General features: G+C 42.4%; 1 protein-coding gene across 1 annotated transcript in view; it reads left to right on the top strand.

The window, feature by feature from the left end:
• Positions 1–12,331: 12,331 nt before the first annotated feature.
• LOC110536036 (zinc finger protein GLIS1) overlaps positions 12,332–27,093 on the top strand; it is a 142,936-nt gene continuing 128,174 nt past the window's right edge. Inside the window, exons 1-2 of the mRNA XM_021621582.2 lie at positions 12,332–12,638; positions 12,831–13,168. Of these exons, the coding sequence (XP_021477257.2) occupies positions 12,850–13,168 (319 nt within the window). The 5' untranslated portion in view covers positions 12,332–12,638; positions 12,831–12,849. The remainder of the gene's footprint in view (positions 12,639–12,830; positions 13,169–27,093) is intronic.

Below are 27,093 nucleotides of genomic sequence, written 5' to 3'. Positions count from 1 at the left end.
CTTCTTGTCTGTTCTTTCATTTCTTCCTGTTTTCCCACTCTACAAAGCAAGCAGGGTCATTTGGATATACCGCAAGCAGGGTCATTTGGATATACCGCAAGCAGGGTCATTTGGATATACCGCAAGCAGGGTCATTTGGATACTACCAAAAGCAGGGTCATTTGGATACTACCTAAAGCAGGGTCATTTGGATACTACCTAAAGCAGGGTCATTTGGATACTACCTAAAGCAGGGTAATTTGGATACTACCAAAAGCAGGGTCATTTGGATACTACCTAAAGCAGGGTCATTTGGATACTACCAAAAGCAGGGTCATTTGGATACTACCTAAAGCAGGGTCATTTGGATACTACCTAAAGCAGGGTCATTTGGATACTACCTAAAGCAGGGTCATTTGGATACTACCAAAAGCAGGGTCATTTGGATACTACCAAAAGCAGGGTCATTTGGATACTACCTAAAGCAGGGTCATTTGGATACTACCTAAAGCAGGGTCATTTGGATACTACCTAAAGCAGGGTCATTTGGATACTACCTAAAGCAGGGTCATTTGGATACTACCTAAAGCAGGGTCATTTGGATACTACCTAAAGCAGGGTCATTTGGATACTACCAAAAGCAGGGTCATTTGGATACTACCAAAAGCAGGGTCATTTGGATACTACCAAAAGCAGGGTCATTTGGATACTACCAAAAGCAGGGTCATTTGGATACTACCTAAAGCAGGGTCATTTGGATACTACCTAAAGCAGGGTCATTTGGATACTACCAAAAGCAGGGTCATTTGGATACTACCAAAAGCAGGGTCATTTGGATACTACCTAAAGCAGGGTCATTTGGATACTACCAAAAGCAGGGTCATTTGGATACTACCAAAAGCAGGGTCATTTGGATACTACCAAAAGCAGGGTCATTTGGATACTACCTAAAGCAGGGTCATTTGGATACTACCTAAAGCAGGGTCATTTGGATACTACCAAAAGCAGGGTCATTTGGATACTACCAAAAGCAGGGTCATTTGGATACTACCTAAAGCAGGGTCATTTGGATACTACCTAAAGCAGGGTCATTCTCTAGTTTTGAGGATCATCAGCCACCTAGACAATCTCTCACACTCCTCACACATAGATCTCGCACTCGCTGAACTCGCAAATACTCTCATCTACTACCACCCCTGACTGTCACAAAGTGGAGAAGTGTTCAAAAGAAGAACCAGTAACACAACAAATATATAAACTAACAATTTGTGTGCATATAAAATATATATTTTTGAATTCAAGTACACATCAAATATGACAAGGGAAGAGGAGTCTTGCATACAAACTGGACAGACAGAAAGTGACTAGTGCTGATGACCTCTGGTCCAGGGGTTGCATCCCAAATGGGACCCTTATCCTTATTTAGTGCACTACTTTCGACAAGGACCCATGGGGCCCTATGTAGTTTGAGCACCCCTGATGTAAGGAATAGGGTGCCATCTGGAAAGCAGATCCTGTATGCCATAGCTTTTTGTCTGACCACTTTCATCCATTGGATTAGGGCCTTTCATCTACTTTACAGCACACAACAAGCAGATTGGTGGTACAGAACATCTCTCTGCTCCGGTAAGTGTGGGGAAACACAGGTGTAAGTCTCGAGATCCAAGACTATCCAGTACCAGCGCTCCTCCATCTCCCTGCTGCCCCAGGGTCACAGTACACACCAGCCTGAAGCAGGCAGGACCCACCATCCTCACCTCCTCGCTCGGCGCCTTGACCAGACCACCACGGCAGAGGGCACTATAGCCTATCGCTTCCAGCCGAGACGACAGGAAGTCCTGCATCATCTGATGGAACAGGCCGCAGGGGAACCACTCTGCCGGGCTGGGCCAAACCCGCTGAGACCTACAGAGGAGGACATGGTGGTGTCTCAATAGTGTGAAATAGGTTAATCTTTCTTGTCTGGTTCGTATACACAGGGATATGAAAACACTGGGTAGGTAAATGCAACAACACCGTTGTCCACAAGGAATTTGCTTTTGCCTGTCCAGTTTCTTCTACATCAGTTCATATCAGTGAATGAAATGAGACAAAGACAAAAAAAAAATTATAATACGTGCCCAGGGAGAGGGGTAATGGCGTAGCAGCTAGACTAATGTTAAAGATATGGGCTGTTAAACCGTGACAGTTACTTTTGTTTATAAACCGGGTGGTTTGAACCCTAAATGCTGATTGGCTGAAAGCCGTTGTATATCAGACGTTATACCACAGGTATGACCCCCAAAATATTTTTACTGTTCTAATTACGTTGGTAACTAGTTTATAATAGCAGTAAGGCACCTCTGGGGTTTGTGATATATGGCCAATATAGCACAGCTAAGTGCTGCAACCAGGCACTTTGCATCATGCATAAGGACAGCCGTGGTATAATGGCCATACACCCCCCCCAGGCCTTATTGCTCAGGTAAAGCTATAGTGCATTCGGAATGTTTTTCCACATTTTGTTACGTTACAGCCTTATTCCAAAGCATTTTATTTTTAAATGTCCCTCTTCAATCTACACGTAATACCCCATAATGACAAAGCAAAAACAGGTTTTTAGAAATGTTCAGGTCTCTCCAGAGATGATCGATCGGGTTCAAGTCCGGGCTCTGGCTGGGCCACTCAAGGACATTGGAGACTTGTCCCAAAGACACTCCTGCGTTGTCTTGGCTGTGTGCTTAGGGTCGTTGTCCTGTTGGAAGGTGATCTTTCGCTCCAGTCTGAGGTCCTGAGCGCTCTGGAGCAGGTTTTCATCAAGGATCTCTCTACTTGCGCCACTCATCTCTCAATCCTGACTATTCTCCCAGTCCCTGCTGCTGACAAACATCCCCACAGCATGATGCTGCCACCACCATGCTTCACCTAGTGATGGTATTGGCCAGGTGATGAGCGGTGCCAGGTTTCCTCCAGACGTGACGCTTGGCATTCAGGCCAAAGAGTTCAATCTTGGTTTCATCAGACTATAGAATCTTGTTTCTCTGAGAGTCCTTTAGGTGCCTTTTGGCAAACTCCAAGCGGGCTGTCATGTGCCTTTTACTGAGGAGTGGCTTCCGTCTGGCCACTCTACCATAAAGGTCTGATTGGTGGAGTGCTGCAGAGATGGTTGTCCTTCTGGAAGTTTCTCCCATCTTTACAACGGAACTCTGGAGCTCTGTCAGAGTGACCATTGGGTTCTGGTCACCTCCCTGACCAAGGCCCTTCTCCCCAGATTGCTCAGTTTGGCTGGGAAGCCAGTTGTAGGAAGAGTCTTGGTGGTTCCAAATTTCTTTCATTTAAGAATGGTGGAGGCCACTATATTCTTGGGGACCTTCAATTCTGAAGACATTTTTTTGGTACCCTTCCCTAGATCTGTGCCTCGACACATTTCTGTCTCGGAGCTCTATGGACAATTCCATCGACCTCATGGATTGGTTTTTGCTCTGACATGCACTGTCAACTGTGGGACCTTATATAGACAGGTGTGTGCCTTTCCAAATCCTGTCCAATCAATTGAATTTACTACAGGTGGACTCCAATAAAGTTGTAGAAACATCTCAAGGATGGTCAATGGAAACAGGGTGGACCTGAGCTCAATTTTAAGTCTCATAGCAAAGGGTCTGAATATTTATGTAAATTAGGTATGTTTTTTATTTTTAATAAAAATAAATCTGTTTTCGCTTTGTCATTATGGGGTATTGTGTGTACTGTAGATTGATGAGGAAAACATTTCATTAAATCAAACAAGGCTGTAACGTAAAAACATGTGGGAAAAGTGAAGGGGTCTGAATACATTCCGAATTCCCCTTCAGACTGTTGACCCCCAATGCCTGAGGATTAGTGTGGGCAGTAGCCTGGCTCTGACCTGGCCAGGAGGACAGTCTGTGGAGTAACACAGGGGCCCCCAGTGCCGACTGTGATCAACACATAGATCACACAAAAGATCAGCGGACACACCATTTGGTGGTAACTATTTGAATACCACATTTGAATATTGAATAATACTATTTGAATACCAGTAGAAACACTAGACATTCATTATGTACTTTCTCTTTCAAGCCGAAAGAGAACAATTCTAATGTATCAATATCATAGAAGGTGTCTAACACTTCTGTTCTCTTTCACAATATTTATATGTTTGTTTGGGGCCCTGTACCACCTCCACTGCTTTGCTGCTCTTCTCTTGGCTCTCTCTCACTGAGGCACTGGCTGGAACCTTGCTGCCTCTGGTGTGCTTTTCGTCTCTTCATTTGTCCATTGCTAAACAGTAGGGGCACTATGCAAAATGTCTTGATTTACAATGCAAAATATCTCTCATCCAGCTAGTGCTCCATCCAAAATGTTCTTACCCAATGGAGAGCTCAGCCACTCACTACAGTTGAATTGATGATTCTGGTGACAGGTTTTGCTCTTAGCTGAGTAAAATTGGCTCTGCTGTGATGGTGGTGTATGGACAGGAGAAATCATTCCACTCATATTCATTCCCTCCTTCTCATGTGCTGTCTTTGCATTGCCTTTGCTACTCAGCCCACCTTACCTTGTAGCACTGCCAAGCCCCTGTCCCTGCACAGGATTTACAGGTAAACCAACCTAAGCATCTGTATGCATTCTGCACACTGGGCAAACCTATCGCTCTACTACGCTCAGGGCTGGAATTCAATTCAAAATGTCATCCACTTTTCAATTCAAAATGTCATCCAATGTCATCCACTTATCCACTTCTCTCCCTCTCTCCTATTGTGAAATGACTGGATAGCTGTAGAGATTGGGGGTTAATGTGTCATTAGCTGTACAGATTGAGGGATAATGTGTCAATAGCTTTAGGGATTAGGGGATAATATGTCATTAACTGTAGGGTTTAGGGGATAATGTATCATTAGCTGTAGGGATTAGGGGATAATGTGTAGGGATGAGGGGATAATGTGTCGTTAGCTGTAGGGAGTGGGGATAATGTGTCATTCACTGTAGGGATTAGGGATAATGTGTCATTCGCTGTAGGGATTAGGGATAATGTGTCAATAGCTGTAGGGATTAGGGATAATGTGTCATTAGCTGTAGGGTTTAGGGGATCATGTATCAATAGCTGTAGGGTTCAGGGGATAATGTGTCATTAGCTGTAGTGTTTAGGGGATAATGTATAATTAGCTGTAGGGATTAGGGGATAATGTGTCATTAGCTGTAGAGTTTAGGGGATAATGTGTCATTAGCTGTAGGGTTTAGGGGATAATGTATCAGCTGTAGGGATTAGGGGATAATGTGTCAATAGCTTCACATTGCCATCTGGTGGTCTATGTAGAGTTCTATATAACTCTCTCCTATTACATTCTTTCAGATTAGCTAAAGGGGAAACAGTGTGGACGGAAGGGAATGCTTTTCCCACGATTGGAGCCCCCCCCCGCCCAGTTTTATAGGGGAGAGGTCTAACAGACATCTAGCATGTTGGCTCCTACCTGACAATAGGAACTAGGCCTGAACTGTTCCAGTGAATCCAGTTGTTGTTGTCACACATCTTGTTAAAGTGCGTCCCAAATGCCAGTTACTAATAGGTTAAATACCTATCCAGGTTTAAATAGATCTTGCAGACGTCTGCAATGTAGTCGGCCAGAAACGCCCCCGTTCTCTTCTTTTTCACTACTGGGGTGGTGACCTGTTCAATAACAACAAGGTGAGGCACGTGTGCATCCCATGTAGTGCACTACATAGAGAATAGGGTGCCTTATGGGACAGGTTCAAGGTGAAACACAATAATACAAGACATGTGATGATGTGCAGATAGATTGAGAAGAAAAACAACTTCCCTATTTTACATCTCAGCTTCTGCTACAGCAGGAAGTCAAATCATCTCTATTTGGGCTACTGGTGAGCCTTCTAAACAATCAATCATATGATGAAAACATGCACAGAAACAATTAAGATAGATTAACAACAATCCCAAGAGCAATATTTATTAATGAAGAGTTGTTAATAAACAGGAATATCATCAGAACATGCTCTTAATGCTCCTAAATTATTTAGCAAAAAAAAACCTGCTTTCAATTCATCAAGTTACAGTGGTCTGTAATTATCCTCATAAAAAGCAGTTGCCAAAGTAAATATGAACATTCGAGTTTCAATGTCACCTGCACAAGTACAGTGGAATGCATTTCTTGCAGGCGCTTAACCCAACGCAGTAATCAATATTAATGTATTATTACATATAACATAAGGTTGAACAAAAACCAAGAACACCAGAATGTAAGAAGCTGCACGATATACAGGGTCAGTTCCAGTACCATATTAACAATGTGCAGGGATACTGGAGTGATAGAGGTAGATGTATATAGGGGTAAGGTGACTATATACAGGGTCAGGTCCAGTACCATATTAACAATGTGCAGGGATACTGGAGTAATAGAGGTAGATGTATATAGGGGTAAGGTGACTATATACAGGGTCAGGTCCAGTACCATATTAACAATGTGAAGGGATACTGGAGTGGTAGAGGTACTGTAGATGTGTATAGGGGTAAGGTGATTATATACAGGGTCAGTTCCAGTACCATATTAACAATGTGCAGGGATACTGGAGTGATAGAGGCAGATATGTATAGGGGTAAGGTGACTAGGCATCAGGATATATGATTAACAGAGTAGCAACAGTGTAAATTAAGATTTTGTGTGTGTGTGCTTTCGTGTGTGTAGAGTCAGTATAAATGTGTGTGCATGTTATGTGTGTTGGAATGTCAGCGAGTGTGTAGTGTGAGTGTGCATAAAGACAGTATAAAAATAAATACAAGGGCCAAATCAAGATAGTCCATTTAGCCATTTTGTTAGCTATTTAGGAGTCTTAATGCTTGGGGATAGAAAGTGTTCAGGAACCTGTTGGTGTCAGACTTGCACCGGTACCGCTTGCCATGTGGAAGCAGAGAGAACAGTTTATTGCTTGGGTGGCTGGAGTCTTTAACGATTTTCCAGGCCTTCCTTTCACATTGCCTAATAGACCATGGGAATGGTTATAGATATGCCAGTGCAATCGCTGTATGGCTTTCACACATTCAATAGGCCTACACTTGAGAAATACTTCATGTTATGCAAAATACAAGTCCATTACAAATATATATAGATAATATACCACAGGGCTTGTTTCACATTCAGCCATTCAAAAGGTGTGATATTGTGATATTAAAATCTTACCTGAACCTGGTTAAAATGGTACACGAATGAACATCCTCCTATACTTCCTATGAACACTTCCTGGTTTGACCAACACACCCATCCTGATTGGAGGGTCTCTCCATGTTTATCTTCATCTGGTTACATAGGCCATAGATATCTGTCACTAATAGATGCAGAGAAAGTTTCCAAACTCAAAAGGTGGACAATTAGGATCCCAGAAAGCTGAATCACACAAACAATGCGGGCAATAAAAAAACGTTTAGATAAAAAAAAGTTTAGAAACAAAAATAAAAGACACAGAACAATCTTTTGTAGACGTGTAGATAAAACAAAGTAGGTTCAGCCACTGAGTTTTATCTCAACTCTTCCTGCTTCATCTTCTCAAGGAAGGAGCGCATCTCCTCAGGACTGTCGCCCCAAGAGCCCATCTTTCCCTGGCAACAGAGGAAGAAGACTGGTGATTGGACAGGTGTAACAGGTGTATTTACTGGTGAACTCTGAACTGTATCTCTCAAAAGCAGCAGACTTTCCTCTCTCTAATAAGGCAAAAGAGACCACAAGTCTCATAAGACTGTCTCTCTATGGTTATACCTGTGTAACATGTCAACACTCTTGGCTGTGGTCCAAATATAATTTCCCCTAATTCTGGAAAACTACTGAGTCAAGATGTGTGTGTGTGTGTGTGTGAGGGTAAAAGCAAAGAATGCTTTGGCAGGATTCCAAAGAGAGGTGCAACTAGATTTTTCTTTATCTTCTCTCTGCACGCCACCAGTTTTGAGTGTGTAGCAAACATTACATTTGCATTGTCTAGTTCTTTACTATCTCCTTATTTCTTATGCCTCTCCTTACCTTATAAATGACCTTTCCTGTCTTCAGCCCTCTTTGACTAGGAACTGTGCTGCAGCCAGGCGCTCCTCCAGGTTTTGGTGTTTATTAATGTCAACATTGTTGGCAAAGACCCAACCATCTAAAACAGAGAAGCAAAATTGCTAACTGTAGTGGTCCGATTGGTGTATATACAGTGCATTAAGAAAGTATTCAGACCCCTTGACTTTTTACACATTTTGTTACGTTACAGACTTATTCTAAAATGTATTAAATTAATTGTTTTCCTCATCAAACTACACACAATACCCAATAATGACAAAGTGAAAACAGGTTTTTAGAATTGTTTTCAAATGTATAAAACAAACTGTAATACCTTATTTACATAAGTATTCAGACACTTTGCTATGAGACTCAAAATTGAGTTCAGGTGCATCCTGTTTCCATTGATCATCCTTGAGATGTCATACAACTTGATTAGAGTCCACCTGTGGTAAATTAAATTGATTGGATATTATTTGGAAAGGCACTGACCTGTCTATATAAGGTCCCACAGTTGACAGTGCATGTCAGAGCAAAAACCAAGCCATGAGGTTGAAGGAATTGTCCGTAGAGTTCAGAGACAGCATTGTGTCGAGGCACAGATCAGGGGAAGGGTACCAACAAATGTCTGCAGCATTGAAGGTCCCCAAGAACACAGTAGCCTCCATCATTCTTAAATGGAAGAATAAGTGAAGATTAATGAATGAAATTATATTTTCGTGTCAAATCGCCAGTTGGCAATCCAAATTGACACATGAACAAACATTACAATAATTCACTGTGGTAATTAAATGAGAATTATTCTCCCGGTGCTCTTTGCATAAAGGGTGAACCCCCCCCCCCATAAAAACGATTCTATACATAATAGTAAATAACGTTATCCAAACATTTAATGAATTTATTTGCAAATTATGGTGGAAAATAAGTATTTGGTCAATAACAAAAGTTTATCTCAATACTTTGTTATATACCCTTTGTTGGCAATGACAGAGGTCAAACGTTTTCTGTAAGTCTTCACAAGGTTTTCACACACTGTTGCTGGTATTTTGGCCCATTTCTCCATGCTGATCTCCTCTAGAGCAGTGATGTTTTGGGGCTGTTGCTGGGCAACACGGACTTTCAACTCCCTCCAAAGATTTTCTATGGGGTTGAGATCTGGAGACTGGCTAGGCCACTCCAGGACCTTGAAATGCTTCTTACAAAGCCACTCCTTCGTTGCGTGTGTTTGGGATCATTGTCATGCTGAAAGACCCAGCCACGTTTCATCTTCAATGCCCTTGCTGATAGAAGGAGGTTTTCACTCAAAATCTCACGATACATGGCCCCATTCATTCTTTCCTTTACACGGATCAGTCGTCCTGGTCCCTTTGCAGAAAAACAGCCCCAAAGCATGATGTTTCCACCCCCATGCTTCACAGTAGGTTTGGTGTTCTTTGGATGCAACTCAGCATTCTTTGTCCTCCAAACACGACGAGTTGAGTTTTTACCAAAAAGTTATATTTTGGTTTCATCTGACCATATGACATTCTCCCAATCTTCTTCTAGATCATCCAAATGCTCTCTAGCAAACTTCAGACGGGCCTGGACATGTACTGGCTTAAGCAGGAGGACACATCTGGCACGGCAGGATTTGAGTCCCTGGCGGCGTAGTGTGTTACTGATGGTAGACTTTGTAACTTTGGTCCCAGCTCTCTGCAGGTCATTCACTAGGTCCCCCCGTGTGGTTCTGGGATTTTTGCTCACCGTTCTTGTGATCATTTTGACCCCACGGGGTGAGATCTTGCGTGGAGCCCCAGATCGAGGGAGATTATCAGTGGTCTTGTATGTCTTCCATTTCCTAATAATTGCTCCCACAGTTGATTTCTTCAAACCAGCTGCTTACCTATTGCAGAATCAGTCTTCCCAGCCTGGTGCAGGTCTACAATTTTGTTTCTGGTGTCCTTTGACAGCTCTTTGGTCTTGGCCATAGTGGAGTTTGGAGTGTGACTGTTTGAGGTTGTGGACAGGTGTCTTTTATACTGATAACAAGTTCAAACAGGTGCCATTAATACAGGTAACGAGTGGAGGACAGAGGAGCCTCTTAAAGAAGAAGTTACAGGTCTGTGAGAGCCAGAATTATTGCTTGTTTGTAGGTGACCAAATACTTATTTTCCACCATAATTTGCAAATAAATTCATTCAAAATCCTACAATGTGATTTTCTGGATTTTTTTCTCATTTTGTCTGTCATAGTTGAAGTGTACCTATGATGAAAATTACAGGCCTGTCTCATCTTTTAAGTTGGAGAACTTGCACAATTGGTGGCTGACTAAATACTTTTTTGCCCCACTCTTAGGTCGCAGGCTTGGGTGGGTGTATTAGTGGGGCTTGGGCCTTGTTGTTCTGATCACGGTCTCGGCATAGGGGTGCGGGGGTGGGCATAGGTCTGATCTGGGGGGGCCTATATAGGGTGTGGCGAGGGTTTGATTGGGGGAGTCTCAGCAGGTTGGGGTGTGGCTGGTAAAGCTGTGGTCTGGGTGTAGATCCTCTTGGCGTGGGTTCTCTCAGTGCAGGTCTTGTTGTTCTGCTCACGGGGTGTCTGTTGCTCTGTTGCTCTGTTGTTCTGTTGCTCTGTTACTCTGTTGCTGTGTTGCTGTGTTGTTTTGTTGCTCTGTTACTGTGTTGTTCTGTTGCTCTGTTGTTCTGTTGCTGTGTTGCTGTGTTGTTTTGTTGCTCTGTTGCTCTGTTGCTCTGTTGTTCTGTTATTCTGTTGTTCTGTTGTTCTGTGGCTCTGTGGCTCTGTGGCTCTGTTGTTCTGTTGCTCTGTGGCTCCGTTGTTCTGTTGCTCTATTGCTCTGTTGTTCTGTTGTTCTGTTGCTCTGTTGCTCTGTTGTTCCGTTGCTCTGTTGTTCCGTTACTCTGTTGCTCCTGTGGTTGAGGGTGACATTCAGGGTCCTGGCAAAAGTTGGGATTGCTGAATTGTGGAGGTGAACCTGGTTATAAAGGCTGTTCAAGTCCAGGGTGGATTGGTGGGCCAGTCCCGGGAAATGCTTACATTCACCCGCTGTATGGTGGCAAGGTGAATGTATTTTCGTGGTAGCAGGGTAACCACTTGTGCATTGGGGAAAGTGGAAGAAGCTATTTCAATCACTTCCTTGAGTGCTGTGGCCACCCTTTCCTGCTGAGCCCTCAAGTCGTTTGTGCACCAGTGAATTATGATGAGGCTTGGGCACCCTAGTCTGTCCTCTGACAACAGCTCCAGGGCATCTCAATTCAATTCAATGTAAGGGGCTTTATTGGCATGGGAAACATATGCTAACATTGCCAAAGCAAGTTATGCTGCTATGCTTTATCTTGGCCAGGTCGCAGTTGTAAATGAGAACTTGTTCTCAACTAGCCTACCTGGTTAAATAAAGGTGAAATAAAAAAGTGAAGTAGATAATAAACAAAAGTTAAATAAACTATAAAAATGAACAGTAAACATCACACTCACAGAAGTTCCAAAAGAATAAAGACAATTCAAATGTCATCTCTCTCTCTCTCTGTCTTTCTCTCTCTCTGTCTCTCTCTCTCTCTCTCTCTCTCTCTCTGTGTTGATCAGATACTGAATCCTCCACTAGATGTCACTACTTAGCCACACTGTACTGCTATTCATACAGTTTCTCTTATTGTCGTCAACTAATAGCCATATATGTTAGTCATTTAGGTCTACCGCCATTTCTATAAACTGTATATATATATATATGTGACATCTAGTGGAGGATTCAGTATCTGATCAACACAGAGAGATATATATATATATATATATATATATATATATATATATATATATATATCTCTCTGTGTATATATATCTCTCTCTGTATATATATTGTATGCTCCAATAAGGTCTATTCACATCAAGATTATTATATATCCAATTATTATTTTATTTTAAGCAGCATGTGCGATCATGCTTAGGCCAATCCAATAGGCATAGGCCTATACAGTTACATTAATTCATTTTACTAATCACATGCATGCTTTTATTGAGGTAATTATTGACAATTTGAATGGAGGTGAATAGGGCTTGTAATGCTTTGCTCACACAGGCTGTCTTTTTTATTCATCTTTATGAAATAATCAACTCTTGTTATATTTCCTTTTTATGCTTTGCTTAAAAAGAATGTAATTATACATACATCAGAATGTAGACACGAGGTAGCCTACATTTCAATGACATTTAATGTTGGCCTATGCCTATAGAAGGAACAATACGCATGGGCCTTTTCCTTGGGTCCTGCCCATCATCTGCTGTTACGTTAACTTCTAAGCACATCAGTTTTCTCACCCGTAAAACGACTCTCCACGATCGATATCTTCATATCCCACCTACCTTTGGTCCCCGGACAGTCATGCTTGCATTGGTGCGGACAGAGACGCATTGACTCGGATACTGCCGACTCAGTGGATGAATCAGATGTCAGTCAAAGGGAAGATGTTGAGAAATGATACATAGAAAATGCTTTAAAATGTACTTTGGAAGCGAAGAGGATGCGGTTGGTTAAGACACGCTTTTCTCCGCATTTGGCGGAAGATGCTGATGTACACCAAGTCCGACCATAAAGGAGTCTACATCTTATTCCTTTTGACGGCTTATAAGGTAGGTGTCATCAAGAGAATGAAGATCTCTCACTTCTTGCATATTTTGTATTTATCGTCACTAAATATTCCATGTTATTTGGCAATTCGGGAAGAACATGCGTAAAAAAAAACATATGTTCAAGTTTAGGAGATGGTTTGATGTGTCTTCAAATTTTTAAAAGGGATATGTGTATTTCTCTCCCCGACACAGGTAATTGTGAACACAGAGAATGCACACCGGGAACACTGAAATTCCAATGCAGAAATCCTCAGCACTTTTCGGAATGGTGAGTCACCGCCAAACCCCAGTGTATTCAGACTTCACCGGGCTGACTCTCTCCATGTACAGCAGTAAGTCAGACTTCTGCGCCAGACGCATCGGGAACGATGGTTTTGGAACCCAGACCTGCCGGAGCCCACATCACAACCCCAGTCACTGTCCGAGTCCGAAGCGGCTCACCACGCCAGAGGAGCGCTATGGCTCTCAAGAGAAAGGCCATCTGACAGCCAAAGCTACCCGCGCGTGTTTCTCTCTCTCCCCGGAACAAGGTAAAGCTAAACCTATGATTTAACGCGCTCATTGACGCTACTCTGTATCACAGAATGTATTTTAATAATATCTAGATGTTTATAGAAACCATTCGGTTATTTAAATATACTTTCATATGCGTTCTAAATCTAAAGGTATCATACCAATATTGGGGAAAGGAGTAACACAATTACTAACATAATTTGCTAATATTTATGAGAACAGGACAACTATTTTTTAGATTTGTATCAATTAGATCCTCTTATTGTCATTCCTTCCAGTCCTCTGATAATATTTTCAATTATGCCACATATCCATCCGTTTACTGTGAAATGGTGCCAGTTTCTATCTATTTGGCTACATATGGCATCCTTAAGTGCACTGTCGTCTTCATATTTGATCCAGATGTACTGTATATTTAGTTGACAGATCCTGTGTTTGCAGTTGTGGATTCTACTGTTGATAACCACCTCGTTCATTAAGTGCCAATGTCACTGATGTATAGACCTGGTCTTAATAAAAGAGCATCACAATGAAAGTCATCCCAGTGACACAAAGTGCAGCCACGTGATGTGATTTAAGTGGTAAATGTGGAGTAACTGGCAGAGAATGGAGCACTTTGACTTCCACTCTATGGATTACCAACAGATGGGACTGCAGTGATTTTAGAGGAAGTGCCAAGTTCTGATTGAGGAGGACAGGTGAGGACGTCTCTGGAGTTTATGAGTGGATAACATTTATTAAGCTGTTATAGATCACACTTTTGGTTAGGTACAAACCAACTTTATTAGAAACTTTATATTTGTAAATTATTTATGTATCCTATTAGCACAAGTTTGTAAATTAACGAGTAAATATTTTTAATAAATTGATTTTAAGAGTAAATGTCCTTTGGTGAATTACCTCAACCACATGAGGTAGTTTCATTTCAACCTCAGCCTTACTGAAAGTAAACATTCCTCGAGGCTTTTCTATAATCTCATTTGTAACCTCCTCACTCAGGTTTATAGAGGAGCATAAATTTTCTCCAACATTTTTTTGTGTTGGCTACTGGTATGAAAGCAGTTGTACTTCATAAAGTAGAAGTGGTATGTACTGTAGCAACAAGTAACCTTGTCTGGGACCCCAATGCTTGTCATAGCTCCTATATCTAAAGCCTAAGTTCTAGCTGTCGGCTAACATGATGATGGTGAGTTGTGCAGACAGTCTGATACCCTTCAGTTCATTACACATGCATACTGTTTGTCTCAGAGCTACAGCCCACATGTAGTATTATTTGTACTGTATGTCATGTGTTGAAGAAGGCCTTTCTATTGTTGAAAATTATAGACATTTTCAAATGATATTATTTTGTTTGATATTCCCATTTATTTAATCATAAATATTTTTTTCCTTCACTGCAAATCCTGCCCTGGCCTTGACTAGTCTGCAGCCCCTTTCAAACCCACTGATTGTCTACTTGTCTGGAAACAACGGTCATACACAGTTGAAGTCGGAAGTTTACATAGACCTTTGCCAAATACATTTAAATTCAGTTTTTCACAATTCCTGACATTTAATCCTAGTAAAAATTCCCTGTCTTAGGTCAGTTAGGATCACCACTTTATTTTAAGAATGGGAAATGTCAGAATAATAGAGATAATTATTTCTTTCAGATTTTATTTATTTCATCACATTTCCAGTGGGTCAGAAGTTTACATACACTCGATTTGTATTTGGTAGCATTGCCTTTAAATTAGTTAACTTGGGTCAAACGTTCCGGGTAGCCTTCCACAAGCTTTCCACAATAAATTGGGTGAATTTTGGCCCATTCCTCCTGACAGAGTTGGTGTAACTGAGTCAGGTTTGTAGGCCTCCTTGCTCGCACACACTTTTTCAGTTCTGCCCACACATTTTCTCTGGGGATTGAGGTCAGTGCTTTGTGATGGCCACTCCAATACCTTGACTTTGATGTCCTTAAGCCATTTTTCCCCAACTTTGGAAGTATGCTTGGGGTCATTGTCCATTTGGAAGTCCCATTTGCGACCAAGCTTTAACTTCCTGACTGATGTCTTGAGATGTTTCTTCAATATATCCACGTAATTCTTCTTCCCAAAGATGCCATCTAATTTTGTGAAGTTCACCAGTCCCTCCTGCAGCAAAGCACACCCACAACAAGATGCTGCCACCCCCGTGCTTCAAGGATGGGATGGTGTTCTTCGGCTTGCAAGCCTCCCCCTTTTTCCTCCAAACATAACGATGGTCATTATGGCCAAACAGTTCTATTTTTGTTTCATCAGACCAGAGGACATTTCTCCAAAAAGTATGATCTTTGTCCCCATGTGCAGTTGCAAGCCGTAGTCTGACTTTTTTATGGCGGTTTTGGAGCAGTGGCTTCTTCCTTGCTGAGCGGCCTTTCAGGTTATGTCGATTTAGGACTCGTTTTACTGTGGATATAGATACTTTTGTAACTGTTTCCTCCAGCATCTTCACAAGGTCATTTGCTGTTGTTTTGGGATTGATTTGCACTTTTCGTGCCAAAGTACTTTCATCTCTAGGAGACAGAACACGTCTTCTTCCTGAGCGGTATGACGGCTGTGTGGTCCCATGGTATTTATACTTGCGTACTATTGTTTGTACAGATGAACGTGGTACCTTCAGGTGTTTGGAAATTGCTCCCAAGGATGAACCACACTTTTTGTCTGAGGTCTTGGCTGATTTATTTGGATTTTCCCATGATGTCAAGCAAAGAGGCACTGAGTTTGAAGGTAGGTATTGAAATACATCCACAGGTACACCTCCAACTGACTCAAATAATGTAAATTAGGCTATCAGAAGCTTCTAAAGCCATGACATCATTTTCTGGAATTTTCCAAGCTTTTTAAAGGCACAGTCAACTTAGTGTATGTAAACTTCTGACCCACTGGAATTGTGATATAGTGAATTATAAGTAAAATTACTTGTGTCATGCACAAGGTAGATGTCTTAACCGACTTGCCAAAACTATAGTTTGTTAACAAGAAATGTATGTGGGGGGAAAGCCTGTTCTACTTAATGCCTTTGTGACTGCCTCGGCTACTTTACATCCTGTTGAGAAGAGACGATAGTGTGTTGTTGTGCAGGAGAGAGAGGGAAAGAGGGTGCAGGTAATTACTCGCTCATCCTAATTTATGATGATACAAAATCCCACTTTTATATTAGCAATCATCTTTTCACAAAAAGAGGCTCAAAGGATTTGATTATTGTTTTTCCTAGCCAAACAGGAAACATATGTCTCCAAATGTGCCTCAGCGTTTATGAGGAGGACCGACTCTTCTGAGCTGAGCACCATTGTGCCCTCACCATCGTCTCAGACCAACATGAATCATGACATTGTCTGATTGATGCTTTTGAATGTGCTTTTTTGTTGTGAATGTGGGAATGCCATGATTACGGTCTGTGCAGATGAGTTTTCAGGAGATACATTTACAGGCCTTTTCTCATTGTCCTGAAAGTAATACATAGGACTGTTCAATGTTGTGCATTTAGAGATATTTATGAAAGGTAAACATGCCCAAAAAGTAATGCTCTATTTAGATTGTATATTCAAACTAGAAAGGGTCATTTTCCTTAAGAAAAATGCTGTGCTTGCTTCAGCTGTCCAATGTTTGTTTGTGGCAATGGAGGAATTAAAGATGTTTAATTGTTAGATGCTTTAAAAATTGAGGCTAGCATAGTAGCAGAAGGCTAGCGTAGCAGCAGAAGGCTAGCGTAGTAGTAGAAGTCTAGCGTAGTATCAAATCAAATCAAATGAAATGTATTTATAGAGCCGTTTTTATATTAGCCAATGTCACAAAGTGCTATACAGAAACCCAGCCTAAAACCCCAAACAGCAAGCAATGCAGATGTAGAAACCCAGCCTAAAACCCCTAAACAGCAAGCAATGCAGATGTAGAAACCCAGCCTATTACCCCAAACAGCAAGAAATGCAGATGTAGAAACACAGTGGCTAGGAAAAACACCCTAGAAAGGCAGGAACCTAGGAAGAAACTTAGAGAGGAACCAGGCTCTGAGGGGTGGCCAGTCCTCTTCTGGCTGTGCCGGGTGGAGATTATAACAGTACATGGCCAATATGTTCAAACGTTCATAGATGACCAGCAGGGTCAGATAATAATAATCACAGTGGTTGTAGAGAGTGTAACAGATCAGCACCTCAGGAGTAAATGTCATCTGGCTTTTCATAGCCGATCATTCAGAGTTAGACAGCAGGTGCGGTAGAGAGAGAGAGTCGAAAACAGCAGGTCCGGGACAGGGTAGCACGTCCGGTAAACAGATCAGGGTTCCATAGCCGCAGGCAGAACAGTAGAAACAGCATGATGACCAGGTGGGCTGGGGACAGCAAGGAGTCATCAGTCCAGGTAGTGCTGAGGCATGGTCCTAGGGCTCAGGTCATCCGAGAGAAGAGAGGACTTGAGAGAGAGAAAAATAGAGAGACAGAGAGAGAGAAAGAGAATTAGAGGAAGCATACTTAAATTCACACAGGACAGTAAGCAGAAGTACTGACTGTATTATCAATAGTAGCGGAATAAACTCAGCAAAAAAAGAAACGTCCTCTCATTGTCAACTGCTTTTATTTTCAGCAAACTCAACATGTGTAAGTATTTGTATGAACATAACAAGATTCAACAACTGAGTCATAAACTGAACAAGTCAAGTCAAAATCAAAAGTAACAGTCAGTATCTGGTGTGGCCACCAGCTGCATTAAGTACTGCAGTGCATCTCCTCATGGACTGCTCCAGATTTGCCAGTTCTTGCTCTGAGATGTTACCCCACTCTTCCACCAAGGCACCTGCAAGTTCCCGGACCTTCTTTTGGGGAATGGCCCTAGCCCTTACCCTCTGATCCAACAGGTCCCAGACGTGCTCAATGGGATTGAGATCCGGGCTCTTCGCTGGCCATGCAAGAACACTGACATTCCTGTCTTGCAGGAAATCACGCACAGATCGAGCTGTATGGCTGGTGGCATTGTCATGCTGGAGGGTCATGTCAGGATGAGCCTGCAGGAATGGTACCATATGAGGGAGGAGGATGTCTTCCCTGTAACGCACAGTGTTGAGATTGCCTGCAATGACGACAAGCTCAGTCCGATGATGCTGTGACACACCGCCCCCAGACCATGGCGGACCCTCCACCTCCAAATCAATCCTGCTCCAGAGTACAGGCCTCGGTGTAACGTTCATTCCTTCGATGATAAATGCGAATCCAACCATCACCCCTGGTGAGACAAAACTGCAACTCGTCAGTGAAGAGCACTTATTGCCAGTCCTGTCTGGTCCAGCGACGGTGGGTTTGTGCCCATAGGCAACGTTGTTGCCGGTGATGTCTGGTGAGGACCTGCCTTACAACAGGCCTACAAGCCCTCAATCAAGCCTCCCTCAGCCTATTGCAGACAGTCTGAGCACTGATGGAGGGATTGTGCATTCCTGGTGTAACTTGGGCAGTTGTTGTTGCCATCCTGTACCTGTCCTGCAGGTGTGATGTTCGGATGTACCGATCCTGTGCAGGTGTTGTTATATGTGGTCTGCCACTGCGAGGACGATCAGCTGTCCGTCCTGTCTCCCTGTAGCGATGTCTTAGGCGTCTCACAGTAATTTATTGCCCTGGCCACATCTGCAGTGCATTCCTGGTGTAACTCGGGCAGTTGCCCCTTTGCAGCATCAGCATACCTAAGGCACGTTCACGCAGATCAGCAGGGACCCTGGGCATCTTTCTTTTGGTGTTTTTCAGAGTCAGTAGAACGGCCTTTTAGTGTCCTAAGTTTTCATAACTGTGACCTTAATTGCCTACCGTCTGTAAGCTGTTCGACAGGTGCATGTTCATGAATTGTTTATGGTTCATTGAACATACCTCTGTGATTGCCAACAAGGGTTTTGCCACCAAGTACTAAGTCATGTTTTGCAGAGGGGTCAAATACTTATTTCCCTCATTCAAATGCAAATCAATTTCTAACATTTTTGACATGCGTTTTTCTGGATTTTTTTGTTGTTATTCTGTCTCTCAGTGTTCAAATAAACCTACCATTAAAATTATAGACTAATTATTTCTTTGTCAGTGGGCAAACATACAAAATCATCAGGGGATCAAATACTGTTTTCCCTCACTGTAGATAGATAGGAAGAATATATTAACTGACAAATGTGAGTTGATTTCTATAGATTTCTTTCCAGACAAAGGGTTTCCCTCACCAGAGTGTTTTAAGAGGCAACACTGCGAGCCAACTGATACCATAACATATTTCCATGCCTTAAATTCCTCAGAGCCTAATGTAACCAAACGGTCACTTAATGGGGATTTAATCAGAGACCCTGAGATTGGTGCGTTCAATAGAGCCTAATGTAACCAAACGGTCACTTAATGGGGATTTAATCAGAGACCCTGAGATTGGTGCGTTCAATAGAGCCTAATGTAACCAAACGGTCACTTAATGGAGATTTAATCAGAGACCCTGAGATTGGTGCGTTCAATAGAGCCTAATGTAACCAAACGGTCACTTAATGGAGATTTAATCAGAGACCCTGAGATTGGTGCGTTCAATAGAGCCTAATGTAACCAAACGGTCACTTAATGGGGATTTAATCAGAGACCCTGAGATTGGTGCGTTCAATAGAGCCTAATGTAACCAAACGGTCACTTAATGGGGATTTAATCAGAGACCCTGAGATTGGGCGTTCAATAGAGCCTAATGTAACCAAACGGTCACTTAATGGAGATTTAATCAGAGACCCTGAGATTGGTGCGTTCAATAGAGCCTAATGTAACCAAACGGTCACTTAATGGGGATTTAATCAGAGACCCTGAGATTGGGCGTTCAATAGAGCCTAATGTAACCAAACGGTCACTTAATGGAGATTTAATCAGAGACCCTGAGATTGGGCGTTCAATAGAGCCTAATGTAACCAAACGGTCACTTAATGGGGATTTAATCAGAGACCCTGAGATTGGGCGTTCAATAGAGCCTAATGTAACCAAACGGTCACTTAATGGGGATTTAATCAGAGACCCTGAGATTGGTGCGTTCAATAGAGCCTAATGTAACCAAACGGTCACTTAATGGAGATTTAATCAGAGACCCTGAGATTGGTGCGTTCAATAGAGCCTAATGTAACCAAACGGTCACTTAATGGGGATTTAATCAGAGACCCTTAGATTGGGCGTTCAATAGAGCCTAATGTAACCAAACGGTCACTTAATGGAGATTTAATCAGAGACCCTGAGATGCCTGAGATTGGTGCGTTCAATAGAGGATCACACATCAGGAAAGATCCATATGGGCACTCGAGGGGAGACCCAGAGTGAGTGTCAGTGTGATAGTGCCAGACCTGAACTGTGTCTGAATTAGTAGTGACTCCTTCCTCCCCACTAGCAAAATGGAATGGCCCAGCCTGATTTGATAATATGTATGTCTTAGACTGAAGGCCTTATGTCATGAAAGCCGCTAACCGGGTTTAGGGACATTCCTAAGAAAATCTAACTTCAGTACGATGTCTTCTGTATCAAACTTTTAGAAAATGAATTGTAATCAAAAAGTGATGATAATGTTAAACGTTCAAATATATATATTTTTTATTATAGGGGGAAGAAAAGCCACAAGATCTGCATGATATTTAGAACCTTGAATAGAAATGTGTCCCAAATGACACCCCATGGGCCCTGGTCAAAACAAGTGCACTATATAAGGGATAGAGTGCCATTTAGAATGCACCCTGCCTTGGGGCTACTGAACTGTAAATATCAGTGCCCACCAGCAAAGACAATACTTGTCTTGCAACACAGAAAAATATCCTCTTCACTGTACTGTTTAAATTCATGTTTTTTTTAAGCCTCTATATTTTACCTCATTTGATACTTTAGTAAAGTTTCTCCTGGCTAGGCCAATGTTGCCGGAGTTTCTATGGCAATGTCCCAAATGGCTCATGAGTCCTGGTCAAAAGTAGTGCACTATATAGAAAATAGGGTTCCATTTGGGATGCAGGCCTATGAGCTTATTTGAGGAAAATGTTTGAATTAGAGCAGAGTGCTGGAGTCCCACGCTTTCTCAGATAAATGCAGTGGTCTGTCTGTTGATTCAGCTCGTGAAAAGATGAGTAATCGACTTTGAGCTATAACATTTCGCATACACGCACACACACACACTCACACACACACAATATTTGGTTACTCCATCACTCCGCATGAAGTGGCATTGGCACCCATGTTGAATTCCCAATAACTGACTTAGTTTCCTGTGTTTTTCCAAGCAGACGTTTGTGTCCCTTCGAATGAGGAGTAATAATCTGAGTGTTTATGGGAGAAACAGCCAAACGTTCTCAACCTCACTTTTGTTTGCTACTGTATCATAGAGTGACGAACAGTGCTGTTCTACACTACCTCTGGATTCCTGCTCTCTTCTGGGATTGTCTCTAATGTAAAACACCAAGGTTTTGTTTCTGTACAGTGCACTTCTTTTGACCGAGGCCCATTGGCCCAAGTTCTGTAGTGAATGCTGCGTCTGCATTAAACATGAAGATACACACACAGACACAGACACAGATACACACACCGCTGACTCCTTTCCCCAGGATTCCCAACTTCAGCCCACGTCTCTCCCTGTGTGTGACTCGCATGACCTCAGCCGTGAGGCATGGGTAAATGTGACGGTGCTGGGTTGGACGTTGGACGGAGGAGTATAATGTTTGCAGCATGTTCCCTTGATTCATGAAGCCGGAGTTGATGATGGCTTTGTTGCGGTATTCCAGTAAAACCTCAGACTGACTTGAGAAAAGGAGAGGCGGGAATGTTCACTGATGGAATGAGAGCACTTCCTTAGTCCTCAGAGAGAGAGAGAGAGAGAGAGACAGAGACAGAGACAGAGACAGCGAGACAGAGAGAGAGAGAGAGAGAGAGAGAGATGACACAGAGAGAGAGAGAGATGACAGCGAGAGAGAGAGAGGACACAGAGAGAGAGAGATGACACAGAGAGAGAGAGAGATGACAGAGAGAGAGAGATGACACAGACAGACAGACAGACAGACAGACAGACAGACAGACAGACAGACAGACAGACAGACAGACAGACAGAGATAAAGGGAGAGAGAGATACACAGCTAACAGTACATAGCTACTAATAATAACTTCTGATTTCAATTTTGTTTTCACTTACTTTGGCAATCTAAACATATGTTTCCGATGCCAATAAAGCCCCTTTTATTTGAATTGAATTGAGAGAGAGAAATAACTTTTAAAAGGTTTGTAATGAAGATGTAGTGAAACACTTTTTACTGTACGATTCATTTCCCAATAGCAGCAGTTCTCTCACCAAGGTTGTGTCTTTGTTCCGTGAGTGAACTAATACAGAATGTGTTGTCTTTTGGTGAATCCTCTCCTTAAATTTGAAATGTTTTCATTCTTATTCCGTTAGTGTGGTATGACTCTGGCATGTCACACTAACCAAAGGCATCCTGACTTTCCAGAGCCAGAGCACTCTGCCAATGTAACCCCAACAGTCATTCTGAAAAAATATGATCTGGTTTGAATAAGTGTCGAGATATCTTTGGAATACCAGAGGAAATATGCTTTGGACCTCGGTTTAATCGAGGAAAAACAGCATTGGCTCAGATATGTCATCATAAAAGGTATTTTTAGCATGAACCTTGCCATGAGAATCATTTATAACGTTTTACCCACACTTTCCTCCTTTTTTTTCTTGATATGGCGGATTAAATTCCTCCTTTATGTGAAATGCATCTGATTGTTTTGCCTGAACTTCTTCGCTGACTCCTAGCTGAGATGAAAAAGTGATTCACTCTCTCTCGCTCGCTCTCTCTTGCGCTCTCTCTGCCTCTCTCTCCCTTTATCTCTCTCTCTTGCTCTCTCCCTCCCTCTCTCTCTTGCGCTCTCTCTGCCTCTCTCTCTCTCTCTCTCTTGCTCTCTCTCTCCCTCCCTCTCTCTCTCTCTTGCACTCTCTCTGCCTCTCTCTCTCTCTCTCTCTCTTGCGCTCTCTCTCCCTCTCTCTCGCTCTCTCTGCCTCTCCATCTCTCTAGCTCTCTCTCTTCTTCTCCTTCCTCTCTCTTTCTCCTCCTCTCTGCCCCCCCCCCCACCCCCCTGCCCATCTCCCTCCTCTCTATGCCAGGGTAGGCATGCCACAGCTAACTACACATCCATAAAGCCTGTATTACTCATGCATTTTCAGACGGCAGCGACTGCGTCTGCCCGATCTCGCTGTGTATGACTTAGCTCACGGGTGGCTTTTTCATTTACATCAGGGCTGTGGCACTTGCTGTTCTTGGCTCACCGCTGTCTTGTTTCATCAAAGAAAAATCCGCTGGCAGTTGGATGGCTGTCCGCCGCTGTGCTGCCCTGGGCTGCGCTAGCTATCAGAGGCCCACGGAGGATGGATGGGTCAAAGGCTGACATCCTGCCGCACAGCATTGTGGGACAGAGATTTGGCCTTCAGGGCCTTGTTTCACTTGACCTTAGACCCTCCTCCCTGGGACAAGTCATACAGAACCTGAAGAGTACTGTTGTTAGCTGGTGGTCGGTCTCAGTATCTACTATTGAACATGGGGCTTTGTAACCAGCTAGTGCTGCTCTTGTGCCCCAGAATGAGCCTCTATACAGCCTAAGCTTTACCTGCAGTTACTGCTACTGTATTAGCACATTTTACAGCAAGAAAAAGTATGGCCTGTAGCTTTTGAAGCCAAACCTATTGCCAAAAACAAGTGAGGAAAGAGCATATAGCTGCAAAACTGAACTCAATCTCCATTCCAGTGCATAATACAGTAACAGTACAGACTCTCTTGTGGTTAGTGTCTGAAACCAACGGCCCTAGTTTTTACAAGGCTGGGCATGTCACCGACTAAGCCATGCAGGCTTCATCTGAGTGGTCAAAAACAGAACGGGTAAACATGATTCTTGCAGAGCTGTTTTATGCCTTCATTAGTGAAGGGGAGAAATTAGCCAAAAGGCTCAATTTTATCCTCTCTGTTGTTCGTCTGTACGTCGATGCCAGGAAGCTGCCATGGGGCAGTGCCCACTAAGCGGACAACGCAATTGGCTGGCCCGGCCCCAGAGGACTATGAAAGACATTATAAAGTCTAATAGTGCAGTTTATATATTTTATTACTGCTCGTTAATAAAAGCCCAGCGTTCTATAATAATTAGTTATTCTCTAGTCCTTGGCAATTCAATCCAGTCTTCCTGCAACATTAAATGACACTCCCAAGCTTCTCCCTGCCTGAACTAATAACCGCACATGAGCAAGCACTGAATTAATTTTGTTTAGAGAAAAAAAACACTTTGCCTCTTTTTGCAATGCTTGTGAATGATGTGGGCCATCATCCATCCTGAACCAGAGAAATACAAGATGTATTACTTCACCTTGCTACTTTAGACTTGTACGTTCAGAAGACTGAAGATACAGTTACCGTATGGTCATATCCTTTATTTAAACAGTTGACATGTAATGAGTGACAGTGTCTTACCCTCATCAAAGAAGAAAAGAAGCCTGTGCTTTAATTCTTACTGAACACTGTACATCTTCCTTCTTTACGGTTCTGTGCAGTGTGAGTATGACGTTTGAATCTCTGTTTTGTCCGTCTGTCAACATGTGTTTGGGGCAAAGGTTTTGGATTACTTTGTTGCTCTCTCCAGTTTAAGAACAGTGTAGTTCACTTTGACAAGTTGTTTGGGACCACACCAAGGCTACAACGTTGTCTCTGCCAAAGTGTCAATCCAACCGATGATGCTGCTGTATAAAGACAACAGGCTCTATTCTAATCAAAACGGGTTACAGGTCTCCGAGGAAAAACGAAAACAACATTATTCTCCAAGAGAGCATGTTTGAATTAATGTGATGCCCAGTTTCTATTTGCTTCTCATAGTGGAGACTGGTTTATTTATTTAATGAATCCAAATGCAATCTTGCATTGCTCACTCCCTCGTTGTCTCGCGAGAGGAATTTTATTGTTTGACTTCCACCCGTTTTACTCATATAGAGTCCAATGGCAAGACTGTCACGTAAAATAGTAAAAGCTGGAATACTGAAAAGGTGTATAACTTTATAAAAGTGGAGTATAACTGTATAGAAGTAGAGTATAACTGTACAGAAGTAGAATATAACTGTATAGAAGTAGAGTATAACTGTATAGAAGTAGAATATAACTGTATAGAAGTAGAGTATAACTGTATAGAAGTAGAGTATAACTGTACAGAAGTAGAATATAACTGTATAGAAGTAGAGTATAACTGTATAGAAGTAGAGTATAACTGTATAGAAGTAGAGTATAACTGTATAGAAGTAGAGTATAACTGTATAGAAGTAGAGTATAACTGTATAGAAGTAGAGTATAACTGTACAGAAGTAGAGTATAACTGTATAGAATTAGAGTATAACTGTATATAAGTAGAGTATAACTGTACAGAAGTAGAGTATAACTGTATAGAAGTAGAGTATAACTGTATAGAAGTAGAGTATAACTGTATATAAGTAGAGTATAACTGTACAGAAGTAGAGTATAACTGTATAGAATTAGAGTATAACTGTATAGAAGTAGAGTATAACTGTATAAAAGTGAGATATAACTGTATAAAAGTGGAGTGCAACTGGGAAGTGGGGTGACTGCCGGCTCTATCCAGGTTAATCGTCCAGTAGTGTTGAACTGGGACTGGGAGACAACTGGCAGCCCGGCCAGATGAACACTGGGGTTGTGTCCCAAATGGCACCCTATTCCATATATAGTGCCCTATGGGCCCTGGTCAAAACTAGTGCACTATAAAGGGAATAGCGTGCCTTTTGGGACGCAGCCTGCGATGTTAATACAGTTTGGGGGCTCCATGCCAATGCTGTAATCTTCTGGTAGGCTCTGGGTTATTTAGACATACTTCAGTTAGATTTGAGACTCCGTACAGGAGGGTTAATATTGAAGTAGGGGAGAGATGCCACAACTTGATCATTTCCCACGATGGGATTCTGCCTCTTCATCTGCCTTAATGCTGTAGATTGTCTTCACTCTCCCAATTGTCTGGAACCCAGAGGAAGAGATTGGCTTCGTCCTAAATGGCACCCTTTTCCCTGTATTGTATACTTCAAGGAATGGGATTCTATTTTGTACGTACCCTTAGAGATTCTCTTGTTTCCTCTTATTTTGGGTCTGCGTTATGCCAACATACACCTCCCAGAACAGGGCAAGTGATCCACTTTAAATAAGAAGGTTCTGATTCTGTCTGTCAGATGTTGTTTCTATGTTAGTGCTCTGTAGGCTTCTAACCAAACTCACTTGGGTGTTAAAACAAGACTGGAGATCATGACTTTGGATTTGTTTTGCTTTTACACCGACGTTGCCGACTTTTCTCCTGGCGATGTGGGCCTGATCTCACCCTCTGGAGTTGGAAACCACATCTCACAGACGAGCTGCGTTCTCATTCCAGAAGTTTCCACTGGAACAGGAGAGGCATCATCATATCACTCATCTGTTTGGCTCCCTCTACTTACTCCGTCTCAGTAAGGGAGGGCTCTAGGGCTGATGGTGCATTTCTATGTCATCAATTTCTATCTGACACAACCTTACCGGCCAATGGAAAGTGTTTTATAAGGGATGAGTAAGATAAAAGCTGCTATATCATTCAACTTCTGTGATTGATATCGAAGATAAACTTCATATATGGTGAACCTCATTGGAATCCATGATGACGTCGTAGTGTTCTTGGTACATATGTGTTTGGGTGGAGTTGCGTCACGCAGAGTAACCCTGTGTTGGTTTTGCATCACCTCCTCATTTACATGGTAAGCGTTTCCCCCAAGGCTCAGCAATCCGTTTAAACTTTTTGAAAAAAAAAGGTGCTATCTATAACCTAAAAGGATTCTTCGGCTGTCCCCATAGGAGAACCCGTTGAAAAACCCTTTTTGGTTCCAGGTTGAACCCTCTTTGTTCCAAGTAGAACCCTTTTGGG

Source organism: Oncorhynchus mykiss, chromosome 1, assembly GCF_013265735.2.
Source record: "Oncorhynchus mykiss isolate Arlee chromosome 1, USDA_OmykA_1.1, whole genome shotgun sequence".
NCBI classification, from domain to species: Eukaryota; Metazoa; Chordata; class Actinopteri; order Salmoniformes; family Salmonidae; genus Oncorhynchus; species Oncorhynchus mykiss.
The sequence above is the reverse complement of the archived record's forward strand: the minus strand, read 5'-3'. Positions and strand labels throughout refer to the sequence as shown.